Source organism: Tenrec ecaudatus, chromosome 15, assembly GCF_050624435.1.
Source record: "Tenrec ecaudatus isolate mTenEca1 chromosome 15, mTenEca1.hap1, whole genome shotgun sequence".
In the NCBI taxonomy this organism is placed as follows: Eukaryota; Metazoa; Chordata; class Mammalia; order Afrosoricida; family Tenrecidae; genus Tenrec; species Tenrec ecaudatus.
Window position 1 is genome coordinate 10945011 of NC_134544.1, and position 24557 is coordinate 10969567.

At 35.2% G+C, this 24557-nt stretch overlaps 1 protein-coding gene across 1 annotated transcript in view; it reads left to right on the top strand.

The window, feature by feature from the left end:
• The window catches only part of CDH19 (cadherin 19), a 58006-nt gene that overhangs the window by 23704 nt on the left and 9745 nt on the right, over positions 1–24557 (top strand). Inside the window, exons 4-8 of the mRNA XM_075532727.1 lie at positions 252–416; positions 2284–2468; positions 3006–3259; positions 6429–6550; positions 14348–14469. Coding sequence (XP_075388842.1) covers positions 252–416; positions 2284–2468; positions 3006–3259; positions 6429–6550; positions 14348–14469 — 848 coding nt within the window. The remainder of the gene's footprint in view (positions 1–251; positions 417–2283; positions 2469–3005; positions 3260–6428; positions 6551–14347; positions 14470–24557) is intronic.

The window sequence follows — 24557 nt, forward strand, 5'->3', positions numbered from 1 at the left end:
GATAGTTTCATAAATAATTGGATCCTTTCCTCCGGGGAAGCATCTGGTACATTATAGTGGCTCTGGATATGCCAACAGGCTGATTGCAAGATTTAACTTTGCTAGGGAGTGTCATTCAGACATGGATGGTTATATAACAAACACCGCCTAATGACAATGGCTCTAGTTGGTGGTTCCTAAGATTTCTAAGGTTAACTAAGGCATGATGATAATAATGAAATAATAATTGACATTCTATTCCATTTGTAAAGGAGTTATAAGAATATTTTCAGAAATGGATAGAGAGCTGCAAGAGGAACATCATGTAATTATTCAAGCCAAGGACATGATTGGTCAGCCTGGAGGACTTACTGGAACAACCAGTGTGTTAATTAAACTATCCGATATTAATGACAATAAGCCAATTTTTAAAGAAAGTAAGTAGAAAACAGCCTGGAAATTGTATTATAAAGTATGAGCAGGTATATTGAACATGTGCAGATATTAATATTTGCCTAAAATCACTACAATGTTAGAACCATATACAATGAATTTAATAATTGTTCATAGATGAGTTTCATAGTATGAAATACAAATGCAAGAGTGATGTGTTAGTTTTCCACCACTGCAGTAACAAGTTACGACCCATTTTGTGGATTGCAACTACACATATTATCTTACAGATGTCTTACTGAGGCCTCATTCAGCTGAGATCAAGGAGCCAGAAGAGATGGGGCGCTTGATATAGATGGGAAGGGAGACTCCATTTCTTTGCTCATTCGCATGTTGACCAAACTCAGTTCCATGTCATTCTAGGACTGAGTGTGTGTCCCTTTGCTGGTTGTCAGGTGTGAAGCTACGGTCTTTCGCTGAGGTTTGCACGTGGCCCTCTTAGCTCAGAAGCAGCCAGGAGCAGCAACTCCTATTCGGAACCACCCCTCTACCCCTTCCCCTCCCTTGAAGTTCTCAGATTCAGGAAGTAGACTGAGCCTACTGGTTTGAAGAGGAGCCACTTTAGCCTTCTAATGTACTCTACAACTTTCTCCTTTCAGTGTGCTGTTCTACATGTCCTTTCCCAAATATATTTTTGAATAAATTTGGAAAATGCTAGAGACTAAATGTTGGTACAAAACATTGTTGCCCAAACCATAACAAATCTGTCGGGAAGAAGTATAGCCAGAACACTCCTTCAGAACAAGGAGAGCAAAATTCAAAATTTGGGGACAGATTAGTAGAAGGGCCCCACCCGTGAAGAAGAAAATATTGATTAGAAAGGTGGACCTTCAGTGAAAATGATGACCCTCAACTACTTTGGTTCACAGGGACCACAATGGGCCCAAACTCAGCAATTACTGCAAGAAGAGTGCAGGACCAGACATTGTTTTGTTTTACAAAGCAGATGGTCACTATGAGGTGGAGCCAGTTCCTCAGCACCATACAACAAATAATGATGTGAAGGAATGCTTTGGATGCTTTTTAAGTTGAAGGGCCATTTTCTAGTATGAATCCAGTAACACAAAATTCTGGAGTACCTGCTTATAAGTGTATGAGTGTCACGGTCTTCTCATTGAGTTTGTGGGCAGTTTCTAATTTGTGCAGTCAAATAAGAAATGCTGTCCTCTTTCTAGAATGAAAGACTTTCAAGGTTTACTTCTTCCATTTGTAACAGTGATGAAATATTTCTGACTTTGGAATAATGTTCCTTTCACCACAAAATAAAATAGAAGCAGTAAAATCCTACAAGGCTATCTACAAAGTGACTTATTAAATGATTATGAAGCATCATAGAATAAGTTTCCAGAAAAACAAAAGATTATACTTTCCTTTATTAAAATCCAATAGTTACACTTAGAAATCATCTACTTGCTTTAGTCTCCATAATCTTTAATTCTCACCTATATTTGTTGGTAAATTGAGACACTCTGGAAAGCTGAAGTAAAACTGAAGATTCTTGTAGCCAAATCTAATTTAGGATGATGGTTTAAGCATAAAATTAAAAACAAAATGAAACAAAAAGAACCAGAACCCATGAATACTGAAAAGATGTGCTTATGAATAGAAATTTGGAAATTATACATACCTGTAATAGGGTTTCATGAGATAAAATTTGATAGAACAATAAAGGTTCAAAGAAGATATTAGGAAAAGGGTTACACTTACCAAGTAGAAAAATTTGGAGAAATTTTGAACAAATAATTTGAAATGGTGGGATGGGTGGCTTGTAATCCATAAATGAAGTGTGTTAAAATTGTGAGTTCTATGTCAGCAACTGACACCCAATATTTTGAATTTTGTTTCTAAAAGATTTCTACCGCATGTCTGTCCCTGAATCTGCCCCCATTGGGACTTCTATAGGAACCATCATTGCCTATGATTATGACCTAGCAGAGAATGCAGAGATGGATTACAGCATAGAAGAAGATGACTCACAGACATTTGAAATCATTACTAATAATGAGACCCAAGAAGGAATAGTTACATTAAAAAAGGTAGCTGTGTTTAAATCATTAACTTTATACAAATGGGCAAACAGAAATAAGAAATGCACAAAATTATTTTGCATCCATTCTGCTTTATTAATTAATTGAAATGATACTGTTATTTATTATCTAGAAGGGGGGGTTAGAGTGTACAGACCTAGCTATTACAGCATTACTATAATATAGAAGACTTTATTTATAAATATTTTCAATGAAAGGACAGAATTTACAAGATCAAGATGTTCCTGACCAGAAGAGAATAAGTTCATTATATCATAAAACATTTATGGTTTGAGAACTATAATTTTAATCATAAATGAAAAGTATAATTATTGTCCCAAACCACTTTGTTATATATTTAAATAAGATAATATAAACAATGATTTTAATCACATTGTTTTATGACTGTATCAGAGGAGCTTCTGTAGAGAGTAACATTTAGTTGAAAAGCAATGGAAGCTTAATTGCATCCTGAACAGTTTGAACACAAATATCACCTTGGTTTAGTGAAGAACTGTCTTCTGTCTGCATGTTATTCCTTTGTAGAAAGTGGATTTCGAGCTTCAGAATCACCACGGGATTAGAGCAAAAGTTAAAAACCGCCATGTTGCTGACCATCTCCAGAACTATCACGTGGCAGCTTCCACCACTTTCATTAAGGTCCAGGTGGAAGATGAAGATGAGCCTCCGGTTTTCCATCTCCCATATTATATATTTGAAATTTCTGAAGGAAATCCACATGGATCTTCTGTAGGCACAGTATCTGCCAGAGATCCAGATTACAAGAATTCTCCTATCAGGTATGCTAACTAATCAACCGTGCATTAAATAGTGAGTGAAAAGATTAGCGCAGAAAGAACGTGCCATGCAAATTTAAGCCAGGCTATTTACTTTTATTTGTATGATGCTATCCATACCACTGTCCATGCAGAGCCCTAAAAGTGAGAAAGGAAGAAGCAGTGGTCATACCTAGTATCCCAGGCACTGAGACAACTTGGCAACACTGATGGTTGAATCCAGAACTGTTCTAGGGAAATGAGCCTGGAACGTCTCCCAGTTCCAGAAAGGAAGCATACATGCAACAATGAATTGAAAATATGTTCAAAGGGCCCAGAAACTGCGCTGGAAATCTTCCAATGTCCTAGACTGGAGCTATTTGCACACCACATAGACAGCAGTCATTTTGGATTATGACACATTGACAAATGTGCGTGGTTAATGGCATATATGAATAAGAGGAATACATTTTCTTACAAAAGAATCATAAGGAATGTCAGTGTTAGAAAGAAGGGGGGAAGTCATTAGGAAACCAATGTGACCATTATTGTGGGTGTGGTCCTCCTGGGTAGTTATACACTAAGATTAGTTGACATGTGTTTAAGGACAAAGTCAGATAATTTTAAAGCATTATCCTTGAGATATTTCTTATTTTTCATCAAGGATATTTGTAAATCAAATTACTGAGGAGAAAAAGTGTTGACCAAGGTTAGCTGATAATAGCATTGACCCATACCAAATCTGTTTTGCTCTTGAGGGCACATCACTTGTATGGGACTCTAGCTCCCAAAGGCGTCAGCTCAATCCAAAAATCAGAAAACACCAGATCAATCAAAACAGAGAGATCATTTCCAAAGCAACTGGACAGCAAACATGCACATCACCAAAAACATGAAGACTGAAAATCTGTATAAAAGACTAAAGCAGATATGGAATAGAATTTTCATGTGAATTCTATCCTATGTTGACTATTAGAAAATAAAATGACATTCTTTACAGTAGCTATAGTGAATGCCGGAGTATTATGCCAATTACTTCCTTGTTTGATACAATGAAAATTATACTATAGTTCTAAGATGTGCAAACCTTAGGGGAAGCTGGATGAAGGCTGTAAGGGGCAACCCTGTACTATGTTTGCTACACCTATGCAATTCTATAATTATTTCAAAATTAATTTGGATGGGGAGGGGAAGCCAGCAAGGAGCATGATGTTGAATATGAGCACACCACTGTTGTTTTTCTCATTTTCAAATCTCTAAAGTGTCAAAAACAAAGTGTGTGTGTGTGTGTGTGAAGAGAGAGAGAGAGAGAGAATGGCAGTTCATCTAGAGAGTGTCATGAGGTGGGAAAGGGATACCATGATTGGAATTGGAGGTCCTAATAGGGACCAAGGAAACTGATACATATTAAACTGTCTAGCCTGATTTTGGAAAAGAAATTGTAAAGTATCCTAGACTACTTAAAGGACAAGCAAATATATCTTGGAGCAAGTCTGGCCAGAATACTCCTTAAAGGTAAAGATGGCAGGATTTCATCTTACAAACGTTGGCCATATTGCCAGTAGAGACCAGACCCTGGAAAAGAATGTTATGTTCGGTTAAGTGAAGGAGAGCAGGGCTGCAAGGAGATGGATTAGCACCTTGGCTGCCACAATGGCCTCAGGCATTGGAACAATTGTGTGGATGGCACATAACTGGGTGGTGTTTCATTCTGTGGAGCAGAAGGTCGCTATGGGTTGGAACTGGCTCCATTGCAGCTAGAGACAATGACAGCTTAGCCACTATTCTGAAATGTCTACATCTTTTTCCCCCTTGTGTTTAAACCTAGTTACTGTGCCATCTATTCCTGTAACTTAATTGAATGCTTGGTCAACTCCTGAACACATCAGCGTTCCATGCAACTTTAGATGAAATGTTTAGAGCAGTGCATTTCTAGAAATGGGATGTTCCCCAAAATGTTTAATATGAAATATTAATGGATACACTACTTGGAGCAACAAGTATAAAATGCAACCAGTTGATAATCAATTCTAGGAAATGCTTAGTAATGAGTTACACTGAACAATTTTAGAACCAAATTCTCTGTGATTCTATTTTCATTCTCTCCTGAACACTAAACTATAAATTGCTGAGGTATTTTTAGAAACCTGTCAATTGGAGATTAAAATAGTCTCATCTTTTGCCACCTAATAATTCAAAGCTCCTTGATGTCGCATCAAAGTCCTTCAGGAATATACATACGTGCAAACCTTGAGAAGCCATCCTGCACTCCAGTTTCCACTCTGCTTTAATGTTTATTATTAATCATTTGCGAGCAGATGTGACCCGCTGAGAGCTTCAGAGGCTGCTTTCATTGTAGACCTGGGGATCCTTGGCAGGCTTTTGTATGAGGGAATTCGTAACTTGTCTTCCTTTCATGCTTGTTCTAACATGACTTTAAATTTACCATTCTTCACTTTGGGGATAAGAGTAAGGACATGTTCATTCCACCTCATTTGGGTGATAGAGCAGGGGATAGGAGGTAAACACCTTGATACCATTTTTAAAAATATATTTTTATCTGATATCACAAAAAATATATACAATGTAGGTTTTCGTGGTTAGTTTCTTTTGTATTTTTGTTTGTTTATTGGTTTCATCCTATAATACTACCACATATTCATTAAATAGGAAAAAAAGAGGATAGGAAAACCATTTTCTTTTATATAGCAGGAGTTAAATTATCGTGACATTAGAACAGACTTGTCCATAAGTTAAGCAGGATAGGGAGGAGTCCACTAACAGCCTGGGCTAAGGATGTATTGTATTTGCTACGAAGGGAAAAAAGAACAAAGGCTCACCACCATCACTTTTTCACACTTATTTGGACTTATCTTCATTTTGAAATTGATATTATTTTATTTCTCTCCAAGGAAGAGTTTCTCCTATTAAAATTCTTCCTCTGCAATGGTAGTGAGTGGCATGTGTTCAGATTTAGCACACATCAATTAAAATCTGGATAATTTTTAGACATTTTTTATCTTAGCTGAGTGGAATACTAAATGTATCAATGTAGATTTTGGAATCCCTTTGGCATTATATTAGACACACGGAGCATGGATATCATGATACTCGTGTATGTGTTTGCGTGCGTATGTATCTGAGTTATAAAGACACAAGCATGCCATGAGAAAATGCTTATCTTCTGTTGTAGGTATTCCATCACCAGGAGTAAAATGTTCAGCATTGACAACAATGGCACAATCACCGTAATCCCTCCTCTTGACCGGGAGATTAGTGCTTGGTACAACTTAAGTGTTACAGCCACAGAAAAATGTAAGTCCTACTAGAGCAATTACAGATCGGTCCACCTTATTCTGTGAATCAAAAATAATTTGTCAAATTAGCTGGAAAATAGCTTAAAATATGGTTGGAATCATTTACACAATCATAAATGTGTTATTTTATTTTGTTATTGCCAACAAATGCTGTCTGATCTCCCCTACTGCTGAGTTTTTATGTGATTGCACATAGTTTTCAGAAATTCTTTTATGAAAATAAATCTTTTCAAACATAGAAAATCATGGGACATTAGAAAAACACTAGGCGGATACTCAATGGGTCAGTTCTGCTCTGCCCTAGAGGTTGCCATAAATCAGAATAGATTAAATGGCAAAACCTTCGTTAATATACTTGAAAATGTTAATATATATATAGTGATATCTATTTGTATCAGTGGGATGTGTCTTTTCAACATGCTAATCTTAGTAGCACTTCATGTATATTCTCCATGGTCTTTCATAAAAAGATGAGTGTAATTGACAAAGAAAGACTTGTGTGTTTAGAAAGACTTGTGTGTTTGCTTGTCTTTTCCAAGGGGAAAAGACAATTGTGATTGGAAAGATTTCATAGGAACAGTATGCTCAGAGAATAACGTTTAACTTAGAGAAGCATGTAATTACTGTTATACATTATTTTACGATTTTGCAAATAGTAATAAAATTCTTGGCTGAAAATAAAATTTAATATAATTGTAAAGGATGGAAATATTATACCATTTGACCATAATCAGGTAATATTTAATTCATAACTTCACACACAAAAATGATTTTACATTTCAAATACGGAATATGAGTCTACTTCTAATTCTGTGTTATAGTATTAGAGTTATTCTAGTACATACATAACAAGGTACAATTTAGGCTATGACAGCTGTCAAAAGCATAAGCATTTAGTACTAATCAAGTCTCAATAAAACTATAATGGAAAAGAACACAAAGGATTCAAACAACACATATTCACTGGCTGGTCACATCTCTGTATCAAGAGATACTTTCAAATTAACTCGGTCATTCCAGCTATGTTGATAAAGCAATTGTCAGCAATCAATAGGAATCAGTATTCTGAGAGACAGACAGAACTTTCACTTTTAAGGATAAAAAATGGAGAAATTTATACAGACATAGCTTGGGTAGTATCCTGAACAGTATCACTCAATTAATTCCATTATTTAGTAATTCATTTTAATTCAAGATAAAACACAAAAAGATGACCCAAAGTATCCCCATTATTTAAACATGGAAAAGCATACAGTATAGCAGAGAATTACATTTGTGAAAATGGAATGTTCTGGATCACATACTTTCATATATATATATTTAATATGGTAACACCTTTATTTAAGCTCTTCAACTTATATCTATTATTCCTCCTCACTTTGGTGGAGAGGTGGCAGGTGATATGGTGAGTGGAAAGCGCCCCTCACATATCTTTTGCCATGCATTGCATAGCTCTGTGGATGCCTTGCAGAATGACTTCTGTCCTGGATTTTGAGTTTTCCCTTTCACTAAACAATAAAGAATGGGGGAGCAAATTTTACAATAGGAGAGGAAAATGCCAAGGCTTTTGGTGTCAAAAAATACAAAGATATTTGTCTCAAAGTCAAGGAGCTTTTATTCCTTGGGTCTTTCTGAATACAAATTATTTATAATGTCACGCTTTATAAATCTATTGAGCCAAAGAATTTAAATGAGTTCAAGGGAACACCTGGCTAGCTTTGAAAACTGTTCCACAATCCAAACATTTTCAGCTACAAATTGATCCTGTTTTCTTAAATTTGCATGCATAAATTTTCCATTTAAGCCTTGTGTATATGTAGTCATTTTTATAAAAATTATATCAATCACCCTTTTTAAATTAGATACATCAGTGTGAGCTCCTAGAAAGTAGAACCTTTAAAAAGTGCTTTGAATATTACTTTACACAAAATATTTCAACATTTTATGACTGAATAGAAAAACATACCCAAGTTATTTACATGTAGTGTGTGCAGTTTCCTCAATTAGATGATTTATTCTTAGAGGCCCCACGACATTCACCATTTCTATGAGGGAAAAATCTCAAGATGAACTTGTTTTATTTTTTTAACAATGAGTGGAAATGCAGTATTATAATTAAAATTATGTAAAATAATAACGATAATTTGAGGAGGCAGTAAAGACAGTTATTGTCCATTAAATGGCCAGTGCAATCATTGCCTATGTGTGTTTATGAAGAAAAGGAGCCCTTGTTGCAATGGTTAACTATTTGGACACTAAATAAAAGTTGGTGATTCAAACCTACCCAGTAGCCAGGCAGGAGAAAGGGAGACAGGGCTGGCTGCTGGCTTCCATAAAGATTACAGCCTTGAGACCTTCATGGAGCCAGTCTACTCTGTAACACATTATTACTGTGAGTTGGAATCAACTCGACAAGGTAGAACAATGACAACATGTACATTTTCATATACATAATACAATTATAGAATCCATCAAACAGTATAATTATGGCAAATTATATTGTATTCAAGAATGACATTAAATAGCATAATACAAGTAATTAGCTTAAACTCAAGGCTGGATAATATAGCCTTCCCTGTATTAAAGAAGAGCGGTCTCCAAATGGACTCATTATCTATATAAAGTAAAAAAAAAAAACAATTATCCTCCCTGTCATTGAGTAGATTCTGACTCATAGTAACCATACAGGACGGGGTAGAACTGCCCCTGTGGGTTTCTTGATGATAACTCTTTTTTTTTTTAAACATTTTATTAGGGACTCATACAACTCTTATCACAATCTATATATACATCAATCGTATAAAGCATATCTGTACGTTCCTTGCCCTCATCATTTTCAAAGCATTTGCTCTCCACTTAAGCCCTCAGTATCAAGTTCTCTTTTTTCTCCTCCCTCCCTGTTCCCCCCTCCCTTATGCACCCTCTATATTTTATAAATTATTATTTTGTCATATCTTGCCCTGTCCGGTGTCTCCCTTTACCCCCTTTTCTGTTGTCCATCTCCCAGGGAGGACGTCATAACTGTTGACCTCACAGTTAGCAGCCAAACATATAATCACTATGCCAACAGGGCTCATACACACACACACACACACACACACACACACATACACACACACACACCCCAATATGGGTATGTGTGTTTACATATACTAAAACCTCTTACTGCCATCCTATGGTTGCTAACTCATAGTGACTCTATAGGAGAGGGAAGAACTATGAGTTTCATAGATTATACCTTGTCATGGGGTCAAAAGCCTGGTCTTTTTGTTGCAGAGGAGGCTGATAATTCAGAACTGCTGTCCTTGAGGTTAGCAGCCCAAAGAGCAACCATTACATTACCTGTGTAAATGATTGGTTTAAAAACTACCTAGTCTAATATTTCCATGAATTAGTAGGTATTGGAGGGGAAGACAATGAAGAGAAAAGACAGCACACACTGGATATTGTTTAAGACTCACCAGGAATAAAACCCTCTTGCTTCTTTAGCATGCTTTCATATAGTTATTTAGAAAATGTGTATTTGCTGAAATGATCAAGAGTTCCAGCTAGCTTTGAGGCATTGTATTTTTTAATTATATATTTAAACTGAGGTGTTCCTTCTGTATGAATATGAAGAAATTGAAAAAGTCAGCTCCAAGATCAGCATTTAGCACACACACACCCAGATGGGGTTTTCTACTGTAATAAAGCGTGACGGTCTCCGACACTCTCAGGAGCAGTTCTCCCCTGTGCTATAGAGTCTCCATCGTAGGCATCAACTCGGTGACAATGAGTTTGGTTTCTTTGGGATTTTTTTTTCCACTTTCCCAAACACGAGGTTCTTCTCCAGGGACTGTCTCTTCTGACAATATGTCCAATGTAAGTAAAACAAAGTCTTGCTCTTCTTGTCTCTAAGGAGCTATCTGGCCTAAATTCTTTCAAGATTGATCACTTTGTTTTACATAAATATTTCTAAATTAAATGATATGACCTGTAACTATATATTGAAGTATTCTGGTTGGTACTGTCAGGTGAGACTGCTAAGCAGGAGATCTGAGGATCAAATCCACTAATCACTGTGAGATAAACATGAGGCTGATTGTTCCTATAAAATCTCCATCTTTGGAAGGCCAATAGAGGGTTCCGACAAGTCAAAATGGAACTCTAGTGGTGTAGTGGTCACAAGGTCAGCAGTGGGGAATTACCAACTGCTCCCTGGGAGAAAGATGAGTTTCTCTATTCTCACAGAGAGTGACAATCTCTGAAATACAGGAGAGCAATTCTACCCTATCATATAGGGTTTGCTATGAGTCAAGATTGACTTTGAGTTTGATAAGTTAAAATTGATTTGATGGCAGTGGATTGGTTGATTAATCATAGTTGAATTTTATACCATTGTTGTACACCCCAGAAAACAATACAGCTTAATGACAACGTTTTTTTCCAATAATGACCTAACTTAAGAAAGTAAAGCATGATTTGAACCTGGTTGTGTTAGCAATTGTACAATACTGATCGATGTGATTGAACAGGGAATGGTATATCTGCATTAACTCCCAACAAAATAGTTTTTTAAAAAAAGCATCTACACCGTGCCATGTTGCACCTTTTCCTCAGGGACAAACAACCTCTGCAGAGTCATTGGTCAGTTCCACTTTGTTGCTCACGTTGACTGATGCCCAATGTGTTATCTCACTCTGAAGTGAGTTATTCCACAGTCAGGAGTCAGTTACAACACGTCTGGATAGTAAGCGACTGTTGATTTGATGAGAATATCAAATGATGGTTAAATGTTGAATAGTTCAAGAGATGGTAAAAACTTCAAAGAACATGGTCCTGTCTTAGTAAAACATGCTTTGCTTTTATTTTTTTCCAATGATCAATTTGCTTTTGAAGCAGTAACAACTCATATCACAGTTATCATTTCATAAAGGTAAAGATCAGAAAACAAAAGGAAGCCAAAAGCAAAGCAAAACAAAAACTAACTTGAAAATATATCAGTTCTTTTGGGCAAAAGGAAAGAAAGGAAGTATCAAAATAGGATATGAAAATAGGAACAAAATAAGATTAATAAAAATGTGATTATAGATACAGAATTTTAGAAAATGTAAATAGATCAATGTTTAAATTTATCTTTGGAAGCAAAAAGTATGAACTTATATGATTCTTGAATTTTTAAAGAAACATAAGTTTGCAGTATACAACATTATATTTAAACAACTATCTTATAAATACATAAAGACAAAAAATACATTCTGGAAAATTTAAGCAAACTTAAATATATGGAACAGACAAAAATATCAATGAACTATATTTACATTATATGTAACATAATATGTGAATGTTAAATATTAGTATTCAGATACAGGGGATTGGAAATATTATCAACTATGGGAATGAAGTAATAATCAAACTTTTGCACAATCATCAGTTTTCTCATGATTAACAAATTTGGTCATCTGTATTACTCTTATTAATCTCATATTAGTTATGCAGAGATTAGAAATTTCAAAAATAAATTATATAACAAGATTCTTGGAAAACAAAAATTACTGTTGATTTATCTCAGAAGACACGTTTTTGAAAAATGTTTAGTGCACCCTCAAGGTTAAACTAGTAAGAAAAACTTTATACAAAATGGGTAAACTTTTGCACACATATATGTTTTAAATTTAATCTACCCCATTAGGCTCATTTTAAACCACATTTGAGGAAGATATTTCTGTCAACATCCTACTCTCATGATCTCAATATTAGAAATAATGTTGAGCGACCACTTGAACTTTGATATAATGTAAACAAGCTACCTGAAATGCAACACAAACAAATGAACAGGAATCTCATAAAATTTGTTTCTAAAACACTAGTTTCCCTCTGGTCGCTATCTTAAAAGCTTGCAAACTTTACAATCAGCGTAGCTGGAGGAAAAGAGCTGTTTCATTTTAGTCCCTCTTCCAGCAAATGGAGTTAATTGTGCTGCTTCTCTTTCCTGGAAAGCTTCCCAAATTACACACCCAAGCTATTTATCAATCTGCCAGCAAGTGACAAATACCTCCTCAATACATTCAGATGAAACTGTGAAGATATATGGATACTTTATGTAGACGTGTCATAAAGGCTTAATCTAAATGTAATTTGAAGCAAATTTTCCAGGAAAAAAAATTAAGATGAAAACTTTAAAACAATTGATTAATATCCTTTAAATTTCTTTGTACCAGAAATTTCCCCAATGTCATTACTTGAGGATTGGGAGAGAAAAGTGTTCTATAGTTTTCTATGATTCCTAAGCCCATAAAATAGTGAGTCTTATTTGTTGTATAATTTCATTTCTAACTCTCCAATTTTAATTTTAATGGTTTTAGTTCTTTATTTTATCCCAAGTCTGATGCCACCATAGACATGAGTTACAAAATAATCGTCCCTGTACAGTTTTTGTATTTTCAGAAAACTGTGGTTTATTGCATTTTTATTGTGTAATACACCACCTATATTTTCATTTAAAATTAATTGAAAATTACAATTTCTATCATAAGCGCATCTGTAATTACAGTTACAAATGTGTGTTCCATTAGCCAAAAAGTATACAGATTATAAATAGAGTTATTTTCCATTAATACAATAGCATATAAATTATGAATAGACAGTACGCAAATAAAAGTGACCCATCGCTATCTTTAAATGCCAGCTTATTGAGTTAATATTGGTGTTTCTTTCTCTTTTTTTAACATTTGAAGATATGAGCTCAAAATAGTGATGCAAGTGTTTTCTCATTTCTGTGGTTTTTATTCCTTGGCTTTTTCCATCGTGTTTTGACAGATTTCAAATGTAACTCATCTTATCTTTCTAGTCAGTCTTCATTGGCTCTGGATTTCTTGGCTCACTTTAGAAAATATTCTCAGCTGAATCACTATATGAAGCTTAACCAAGGTTTTATTCTAGTTATTTTATTTTCAAATATAATTAAAGATATATGGATATTATTGTAAAATCCTACAATTAATCCATTAATGATTCAGAACACAGACTGCAGCTTAAAAATCATTTTATTGGGGGCCTTTTACAAATATTACAACAGTCCATGATTCAGTAGTGTTATAATTTCTTTCTACTTGAGCCCTTGGTATCAGTTCCTCTTTTTTTCCCTCCCTCCCCCACCTGCCCACCTTGTGGCTTCTTAAAGTATCTTTTCCAACAGAGCTATGACCTTAGAAAAGATCTCTCATTGTGTTTATTAGTCAACTTAGGAGAAAGGGGCCCTGGCGATAAGGACTGGGATACTAAATGAAAGGTTGGTAGTTCGAGCCCACAAGCTACTCCAGATAACAAAGATGTGTCCGTCTGTTTCTGGAAAAGATTACAGCATTGGAAACCCAATATGGTAGTCTTATTCTGTCTTATACAGCTGACTTATTGGCAATGCGTTAAAATTGGGAAGTGTAATAAAATACATTTACATTCATCTATTAAATGAGTTCATTCAATTTACAAATAGTTGAAACAGCTCCTGGATTTCAGCAAGCAGTCTGTATGCCTGACTCTGTGTCGGCTACTGTAAGAAGCAGTCAGAGCAAGTAGAAGGCATTCAGTAAGCATTGATTGAGTTAAATATGTTGAGCAAAAGAAACAATTTTTCTAAGCTATATTGTTGATAAATAGATGAACCATATAAAATTCTTGTTCTCAGACAGCTTTTAAAAGAGTGAAATAAAAACAGGAAATGTGTCATACAGTAGTTAATGGAATTTTTATGACTTTCCCCACAGAACATATTATCAAGACCCCATATTTTCATTAAGTTTTCTTCTATTTACAGACAACATACAACAAATCTTTGAAGTCCCTGTGTTTGTGCACGTTCTTAACATTAATGACCATGCTCCTGAGTTCTCTCAGTACTATGAGACATACATTTGTGAAAATGTAGATGCTGGTCAGGTAAGACCCTAAACGATGGTAAAGCCTAAACTATATGCATTACACATCTAATCACTAGCTCTGCTGCACATTTCTTCAGATGGAGAATGTTTTTTTTTAATTAGAATGTTTTAAAGTCCAAACTTTATTGTAACTGTATTTACTAGTGGTGGAAACTCTTTGTTGCATGCTTGGCTGCTAACTGAAAGGTTGGCAGTTTGAAGTCACCATGTGCTCTGAGGAGACAGCTCTGGCAATCTAATTCTATAAGGTTGACAACCATGAACCCGGGGAGGGGGCAGGTCTGCTATGTTACATGGGACTGCCAGGAACCAAAATGGTGTGAACACACCTAAAGCTAATAATGATGTCACATCTCAATACTCTGGGATCTGCATAATAATTTTAATGTCTACTTTTAAAATAAATACAGAAGGACTCTCTCCTCACTTATAGACATGGTCAGTTTTTAAAGACTAGGTAATTATGGTAAATGGAAGTTATGTGAAAATAGAGGATGACCACACCAGGTCTCAAAATGGTAGATAATTACATCATTACATAATGATGTACTTATTATATAATTAGCCATTATGTCATTACGCAACTGTCCAATTAAATCATTATGTAGGATGATTGAGACTCAGATCCCAGGCCATTTGAAACATTATCTTAGCCATTACAGAAGTAATACTCTTGCCTTGCCCCTGAAAAAGTTATTGGACAAGTAGAATTGAAAGACAATGCATTTTCCCATGATTCTTTTGAAGCCCTTTCATATGCTAGTAATGTGCAAAGTAGACTTTTTTTTGCCTTTCTATCAAATAACCATACTTTTATTAGTTTTTAATATTTTAAGGAGTTAGTCAAATGATATGTATGGGTAAAAAATAAGAAACAAAAGTGAAAAATGTCCTATAACTTTAACAAACTACATCAGCTATGTAAAGATAACTTAAACTTAATTTATATTAACTAAATATATAAAAACCTCAGAGTCTATACTTATTTTTTAATATACTTTAAGTATTTGGCAATGCTCATAATAAAGAACTTGAAAAATTATTCAAACTAAACTAATAAATCATATTTTGATATATTAGTTCCCTTATTTTAAAAATAATTATTAAAATAGTTTACATTTAACTAATGAATGAATATCTCACTTATTTAAGGGTTAAAAGATATTTAACAATTACCACAAAGACAGTTTTATTTTATAGTCATATATATAATACATATAATATAGTTATATATTTTAAAGTGTAAAACTGGAAAACTATTTCAAGCCCTTTATGTAATATCATATTCAGATTATGCCATCAAAGAAAACAGAACAACCTCTAGCTCCACTGCTAACCCCAAGGTCACAGGTCCAGACTCACCATCAGCTCCAGGACAAAGAGGTGGCAGTCTACCTCGGTAAATGTTTACCCTCAGAAACCCTGTGGACAATTCTATTCGGTCCTATTTACTGCTTGCGAATGAAGTTGGTTCCTGCTATTATCATAAGTTGTGTGATTAAATCTTTCCTCTTGAATGACTAAACAAAACGACGATGGCGTATTTTCTCTTTGCCCTTGGAGTTAGGCTGTTCATTCATTGGCTCTTAATTTTCAGAATGTTCACCCGCTATAGATTCACCTAAATGTTCAAAATCTGAGGATTTGGTTCGATGAGCAATTAATTCCATCATCATCATTCTGAGTTTGGAATGCTGTTTCTTTGTTTGACATTTATCTTCAGATTTATCCAAATATTCTGAAATGTCTTATTCTCCCTGTTTTCTTTGTCATATGAACTGGAAATGGAAAATGCGGAATTTTCAAATCTAATCAATGAAAACTAAAATCACACAAAAAAGTCTATTAATCACTTTTATATCTTCTTTAAAGTGATGTGATATTTTGTACAACTAGAAAAAAATCCCCTTTCAATTTAAAATGATGTAATGCTTAAGCTGTGTTTCATTCCTGCATTAACCTTGTAGACCAAATTTCATGCTGTTTCCTCATTATGTAAGTCTTTTAAATTCATATTTGGGAAATTTTATGAGTAATGAGGAACTAATTCCTAGGATGATAACATGGGAAAATGTTCAGATGTCAAAACAAACCTCTAAGTTTCTATTAAAGAATCTTAGATTTTGAAAAGCATGTAAAGTTTTCATGTAGTGATTAAAATTAGTAAAATATTATTTTGTTGCAAATAATTCTGAATTGTATTTTTGAAAACTTCTAAGAAGCCATAATAAAATACCAATTATACAAAATATGGATAAATACTAAGAAAGAACTTAAAATATAACTTTTGGTACCAGGTACCCTCATGCTATATGAAATGGCTTCAAAAAATTCATTGAAGTGTTCAATTATCTTTTAATTCCATTTACAAACTTTTTGAAATGTCACCTATATTGAGAGTTAAATTCTTCTGAGGAGAAATATTTATGTGAAATATAATATGAAAATTAATTCCATCATTAATAAACAAAAATGACATGCTGCATAAGAAAACATAATTTTGTTTCAAAGCTGATTGTAGGCACTTATATCATATGACTTTTTTCCAAATCCTTTGGGTGAGTTGGTTGATTAAGAAATGGCTGGAGACCTGGTGGTGCAATGAGTTAGGCATTGAACTTCCCACTGCAAGTTCAACAGTTAAAACCCACTAACAAATTGATAAGCCCTGGAACAAAATATAGGGTCACTAAGGGTCACAAGTGTACTTGATGGCAGTGGGTTTTGTTTAAAAAAAAAACAAAACAAACAAAAAACTAAAAAACACTCTTTCAAATTCACTATTAAATTGTTAGAGCAACCAAATTAATGTGTCTTGATCTAATATGATTTTCGGCAACTGGATTACAGAGAAATCAGTAAGTCATCCTATAAAAGCAAGAGATTTATTTATTAACTTTTGCAACATCTAGACTATCAGAATTTCTTCAAACATGTATTCACAGGCAATTAGGGGGACATTCTTTGAAATGTTAAACGTGGTTATCATAGTTACAATGTAACTGTGTGTGAGAGAGAGAGCATTTTTGCGATTGTCCATGAGCTTTGCGGGCTTCCGTTTTGTGATGTACATTTATAAGTAGGTGGTAGGACAAAACTATGTCATCTTAAGAGGATTTTAAATTATACAAAATAATTTCTGTGAAACTATGTATGCCTTAATACCATGTTTTAGTATGCATACCATTTCCTTGGATTATTTTTTAATATTACTTGTTTCCAAAATTAGTTGTTTGTTAATGATAAATGTGATGTGATACTGAAGATTGCTTAATTAAGTTAGAATGTCAAAAACTAAACCATTTTTTTGCTTGTTTCAAAAGTAGGCAGATGATTAAACAAAAGTAGATATTTTATTCACTGGTTTATTTTTTGAATGGCATTATCTATTACAACTCTGATTGAGAAGTCATAGCTAGCACACAGTTTTCTAATAATTTTCTGGTGGACCTAGAAGAAGTTGATGGATTTATATCCTTTATCCTAGAAAAATTACCATGGTCTAAAAATATGTTTTATTCCCTTGATGTATCCTTTAACTATTGTCTTTTGTTTTTGATTCTTTTATTTCATTTTGTCTTGTGTTTGTGAGAGACAAAGATGTTCTTTATAGATATTTGAAATGAACATTTTTTTCGCAGTGTTAATTTGAGGAAGTATGATTTCCCAGTGGATTGTCTCCAACGATTGGGGGAGCTGATTGGTATTCCTGATGATTGTCTGGAAACCACCTGTGTAAAAACCCATAGATGTTCATTCAAATGTATCTGCCCTCATGTGGGACTAAAACATCAACAATAACAGTGCACAACAAGATAAAAAGACTGCACTAGGCAATAATATCAAAGGACTTTTTTAGCACTCATCCACACTTACCAAGCTAGCTAGATTAGCTCATAACCAAACTGCATATCACTCTTTTCTGAAAACTTATATAATATCAACCTTATCATCTCCTTGGTATGAGGGGGTTTCAAAATGTTCATGGAAAAATGAACTTTAAAAGTAATGGACTATTTGGGTTAGCTTTTTGAGATTTCCCCGTATAAGAATATTGATAGGAAAATAAAATATAAACTTAGGTGGGAAACAATATTAGAAGTTTGATTACCTAATTTTAACATTAGCAAGACTAATTTCACTCATGGTATTATTTTAGCTAGTCCTCTCATCTAAAGGGAATATGAATGATCCACAAGTTGTCTGTAACCTTTGATACTGTGTAGAATCAATGATGTGAATGTGTGTTTCAGATGAGAGCAGGTACAGGCTAATGTCTCTCACCGGAAACTCAAAATAATTCATAAATTTAAATGTAGAAATTAATAACTAAGTAAAGAAGTCAATAGAAAATACAGTAAAAATAAAATCGCATGATGATGCCAATATCAGTAGTCAGGGTTTTTAAATAAGTGGCAACTTGAGGTTCAGCCTAGTGGAGAGTCAGAGAAAGAAATTCTATACCGAAGTAAATCAAAAAGTATTACTACCAGCCAGTGGAAAATGTGTGATGTCATGTTTCTTGATAAATCATCTACCTATGTCTATGCAATTTTGAAGGTGCTGTTTTCATTTCCCTAACCTCTTCCTGAAGAATTCCACATTCTTCCATAAACACATCAAAACGGGCAGTTTTGACATCCTTGAGAGATTTAACTTGTGCTATTTTTTAATGTTCCTGAGTTTGGGGGTAGGGGTGATGTATGAAGGGGCAAGGGAAGGGCTGTGGAATGGAGGGAATCGTTTCCCAATGACATCTCATAGGACAGCCTTTGCTTCACTCAAAGAATGGGTAGGTAGAAAATTCCTTGGCAATACTTCTCTGGCCTTTTGCTCACTAATGAAATTTTCAAATTCTGTAAAACTTCTTCCTAATAAGCCCCTGTAATATTTCTGTGGCCTTTCAAAAAAATCTATCAAGATTACTCATCTGAGTCACCATAACCTTGAATTTAACTGGCAAAACACATCTGCTTGTAGCCACTAGTTTGATTCCATCTTTTTTTTTTACATATGGTTTTAGACACACTTAGATTTTATCTTATATATATATTAATTTTATATTAGACCCTCTAATAAGTCAGACTGAGGCAAGTGTATTACTGATAGCAACTGCAATGGTTTTGGGGACAAACCTAGGTCTGTATGAACTGGAACAATTGCAGCAGTACATTTTGAGTTATCTTCGTATTTTCACATTTCATACAAATATATGTGACATGAATTATCACTGGACTACAAAGATTCAATTGAAATCTCTATTAAACGATCTTTGTATCTCACAAAACCCTTTTTTCCCCTAATTTATCAACGTCTGTGCTTCAAATCCTGTTCATATGTGTATGACCACTAGCTCTTGAGTTCTGTTCCTTCCGTGCTCTGGAGCTGTATAATAAACAGGAACTTAACTTCTCTATCAAAATTGCTCTCAAATCTCCCCATTTATCAGCACTACTAATAAAAAGTAATATACCTCAGCAGGTAGAGCAAGACATTTAGATGAGCATTATCCTTGTTATGTCCATCTTTTACTCTCCCATTCAGTCAATGAGGATCCCTGGAGTACAGCAGTTAACTGACTGCAAACAGAAAAGTAAACCAGTGGAAACTATCTAGCGGCTTCTGCTGGAGGAAACCTGGCAATCTACCACCTTAAAGATGACAGTCTAGAAAGCCCTATGGGAAATTCTCCTCTGGCGCATAGCACCGCTGTGAGATAAAAGAGCTCCGCACCCAAGTACCAGCTGTAGCTTATTGCCACTCCTAACTACCTCTTTCCTCTGTTGAGTTCCCATTATTCTCATTCTAGCTTCTTTACCAGAGTTTGAGACTCTCTTCTGGAGTGAGTTTCACCCAGGTCTACTGAAGGTCCTTCTGGTAACATCAGTTTCATCCAGTCTAATAGAAAACATGCAGAGATAGGCCACAGCTGCCTTTTATCACTTCCTTAGGTACGATTAACCCTGGTGTTGTGGATTGTATTGGAGTGTGAACCACAAGGGCAGCAGTTCAAACCCATCAGCTGCTCCATTAGTCTACTAGCAAGCATGACCTTTCTGCTCTAGTTGAGATTTACAGCCTCAGAAAGCCCAAAGGGGCAGCGCTCCTCCAGTTATGGAATCACTAGGAGTCAGAATGGACCTTGTGGTAGTAAGTTTTTGCTTCTTATGCTCACTTTTTTCTGGTTTCATCCACAGAAGTGTATGAGAACTTTCAAACACAATTTGTGAATGACTCCATGATCTTTATTTCCTACCAGCTCCATGTGTGTGTGTGTGTTAGAGGCGTGTAAACTACTTACAGGCAAGATTACAGTGTTGGGGTAATGTCCAAAGCAAGAAGAGTCGGCCAAAAACATCCCTGAAAAAAATTCCATTATCTCTTATTCCATTTATCCATGAATTTTTGTGTAATCTGATTCTTTGGAAATAGTATATAGGGGAATCATTTACTAAGTATATTTCAATGAATTAATCATGTATATTAATTCATACTTAGCATCTGTACCTGATACATATTTTATAGCATTATTCAACAAGTTACTTTTCATCTCATCCTGGTGGTGAGTTGGATTGCCACTTGAGTTTTAAGCAAGAATATCAACCAACACCTGTTCAGTGACTGCTCCAAATCACAGTATGTAGTTGTTGTTCCTGAAAACAACTGCCAAAAGTTGTCATTTAGAACAACATGTTACATAACGAACAAACTCTCATTCTTGGATAGTGAGTATTAGGCTTATTTTTGTATCAGGACAGAATCTTCAAACAACGTTTTTCTAATTTTATTTACCAATGATCTGTGTCCACTTACTTAATAAGAGAAAAGCAAAAGTGCAAACTAATTGACATAGGTCAAATGAATGTCTTTTTTTAAAGACAATTTACTCTCATACAATTATTGTTTTAAAACTTATGAAAATAACATTATTTGAGTGTTGCTTTTTAATTCTTTTTATTTAAGACAAAACAAACCCCTAACATAGTGGTGATTTCTCCTTACAGCAAATCTGTAAGTTTTCCCTGGAGCAGAGAGCATCATGTTACTCTCATTGGGCAGCTAGTGATTGGGAACCTTCAACCTTGTGGTCAGAGTCCAACAGTTAACTGACAACACCCGACGTCCATTTATTTAATTAAATTTTTTACTTATACAACATCATTTTCATTGACTTCAACCTCATGTACACCATCGTCCAACATTTTCACATATAAGTTTTTGTCAAGGTAACCCATTATCACGCCTCTTGTCATCAAGGCTGTTCGAAGTCAAAGCTATTGGTAGGCAGGTAGACATACCCCAGAGAGTTTGTAAGGCTGTAAACATGATAGAAAAAGACACCCCATCTTTCTTCTCAGGAGCATTTCCACAGGCCTTGAACCATATTTCTCAACCCTTAATTAGCAGCTAATCCAGATATCATATAATTCCATAGTTCAATCCCATTAAGCAGTACTGTACAATGGCTAACACAATCCATTTCAAAACAAAATTATATCTTAGGCTTTTTTAATATATGAGAGAATAAAAGACCAAAATGTGTATAAAATAGGCTCTGAAACTTGCTCTTGAAGATACAATTTTTAAATCAATTAGAAGAAATGCTAACATCACAGAGCTGAACAGGATCCTCAAATGGGGGTCTCAAGAACTCAAAATAAAGTATGATAGTTTAACGTGCAAGGACTGAGACAAGAAAAGCAAAAGGTCAGACTCACAGAATTTCTGAAGCTGAGAGAGCTGAAGCAAAAACTCCAGCCTCAACTTGCCATACTGAAAGAGTCTATGAGAAAAATATTGAAAGATGCAGGAAGCAACAAAAGAAAAGAATTGGAGAAGTAGCACAGGATCAACATGGGATTCAAGTCCAAAAAAATCCAAGCCACATTGAATGCACTGGCAATAACTAGGACCCAGGCATTAACAGAATAACCACTGAAGTGTCATCTTAAAAACTGCTGTAGTGCCAGAAGAACTTAATTGTCTTTGTTAAAAAGAAAAGAGAAAAAAAGGAAGATAGCTAGAACTGATGGGAAGCGATCCATACTTGTGCCCATTGCAAAGACTGGTGATACAACGGAAGCAGAAACTAGTCAACAATATCCCATGTAAATAAAATTTTGCTGAGAATATTTTGGAAAATATTGCAGCAGGACATTATTGGTGCTTTGCCAGAGATTCAATCCAGATTCAAGATTCATGGAATAAGGAATATTGTTGCTGAGAATAGGTGAACCTTGGCAGAGAATACCAGTAGATATCTATTTGTGTTTTATCAACTCTGAAAGGCATTCAGTCATGTATATCATGGGTTCATAAATTAAGTTGGCCTACTGCCCCTTTTTCAGAAAAATAAAGTTACTAAGCACTCCCCTGGAAAATAAAAATATATATATACTTTAGATCATATTACAGGATAAAGTGTAGGTATGTGCTTTTGCAGCCTCCTTAGATCACTGCAGCACCCCTCCCAGAGTTTGAGAATTCCTGGCATTGATCATAACAAACTCTGGTTTATATAGGAAAGCACAGAAATTCCAGAATACATTGCTGCGCTGATTCCGGAACTGTACATATAACACGAGGCAGCTGTGCAACTAGTGCAAGACATAATTGCGTGGTTTAAAAACAGAAAAGAGGCATGCCAGATGTCACTTTGTCCTTCATCCAAACTCAATTATTCCCTCCCAACCCTATATGCAGTTATTGTTCATCTATATCTACTTTGTAGCCATTACATGGTATATTATAATTGTGTTTATCTACCTTTTCGGGGGTATGCGTTCATCTCCACTACAGCAACCTTTGTGTTCATGTGTAGACTCCACTAGAAGGTGCATATGTTCCAGGGGCCATATAGCTGCGTTACACGTGTTCTACTCAAAAGTAAATGTTTTCACAGTGGCTTAAGCACCAGTTGCCATTCAAAATCATAAACACCCAATGTATTTGAAATGATGGTCAATTCATTTGAGGTTTAAAATAAGAAATTTTAATATAGGGAAAGTAATAGAATGTTCCTTCAGATCAGTCTTTAGATTAGCTCAGGTAAAATCCCACACACAGACATATAAAGGGTCTAATTGAATATTTTTGTTGATATCACTTAAAAAATCATTGTATTGGGGGCTCATACAACTCTTTTTTCTTTTCTTTTTTTACATTTTATTAGGGGCTCATACAACTCTTATCACAATCCACACATATACATACATCAATTGTATAAAGCACATCCGTACATTCTTTGCCCTAATCACTCTCAAAGCATTTGCTCTCCACTTAAGCCCTCTGCATCAGGTCCTCCTTTTTTCCCCCCTCCCTCCCAGCTCCACCCTCCCTCATGAGCCCTTGATAATTTATAGATTGTTATTTTGTCATATCTTGCCCTATCTGGAGTGTCTCATACAACTCTTATCATAACCCATATATCAATTTAATCTGGCATTTAATCTAGACATTTAATCTAGACATTTACTTTCTATTGAGTCCTCGGTTCCAGCTCTTTTTTTCCTCCCACCTCCCCGCCCCTCATAACTCCACGATAGACTGTCCATTGTTATTATTTTCACCTCTCACACCGACCGCTGTCTCCCTTCTCGCATGCTTTCTGTTGTTCTTCACCCAGTAGAGGGGCATATGATTATGGTTTGATCATTGCGATTGGTTCCCCCTTTATTCCTTCATCTTCCCATCTTTCCCCTACCCTTCCAGCCTCCCATTCCCACTTCTGTTCCTGGATTCTGTGTTGTGAGCTCCCATCCCTTCCTATACTTGTGTACATGTTCCTGTCTAGTCTGAATTGAGAAGCAGCACTGGGGTCATGGTAGTGAGGAGTGATGAAGCCTCAAGGAACCAGAGGAATATAGTGTGTTTCATTGATGCTTCATTGCACCCTGGTGACCCATCCCTTCCCTGTGGGCCCTGGGTGGGGAGATGGGTTGTGTAAATATATATAGTAGGTTTCTTTAAAATACAAAAATTCACTCCAGATTTGTAATCCTTTCAACCTAAATAGTGGGTGGGTGGAGGAACATCAAAATTGAAATGGACTTGGAGTCTTTAATGTCAAACCAGCTCACCATAAAC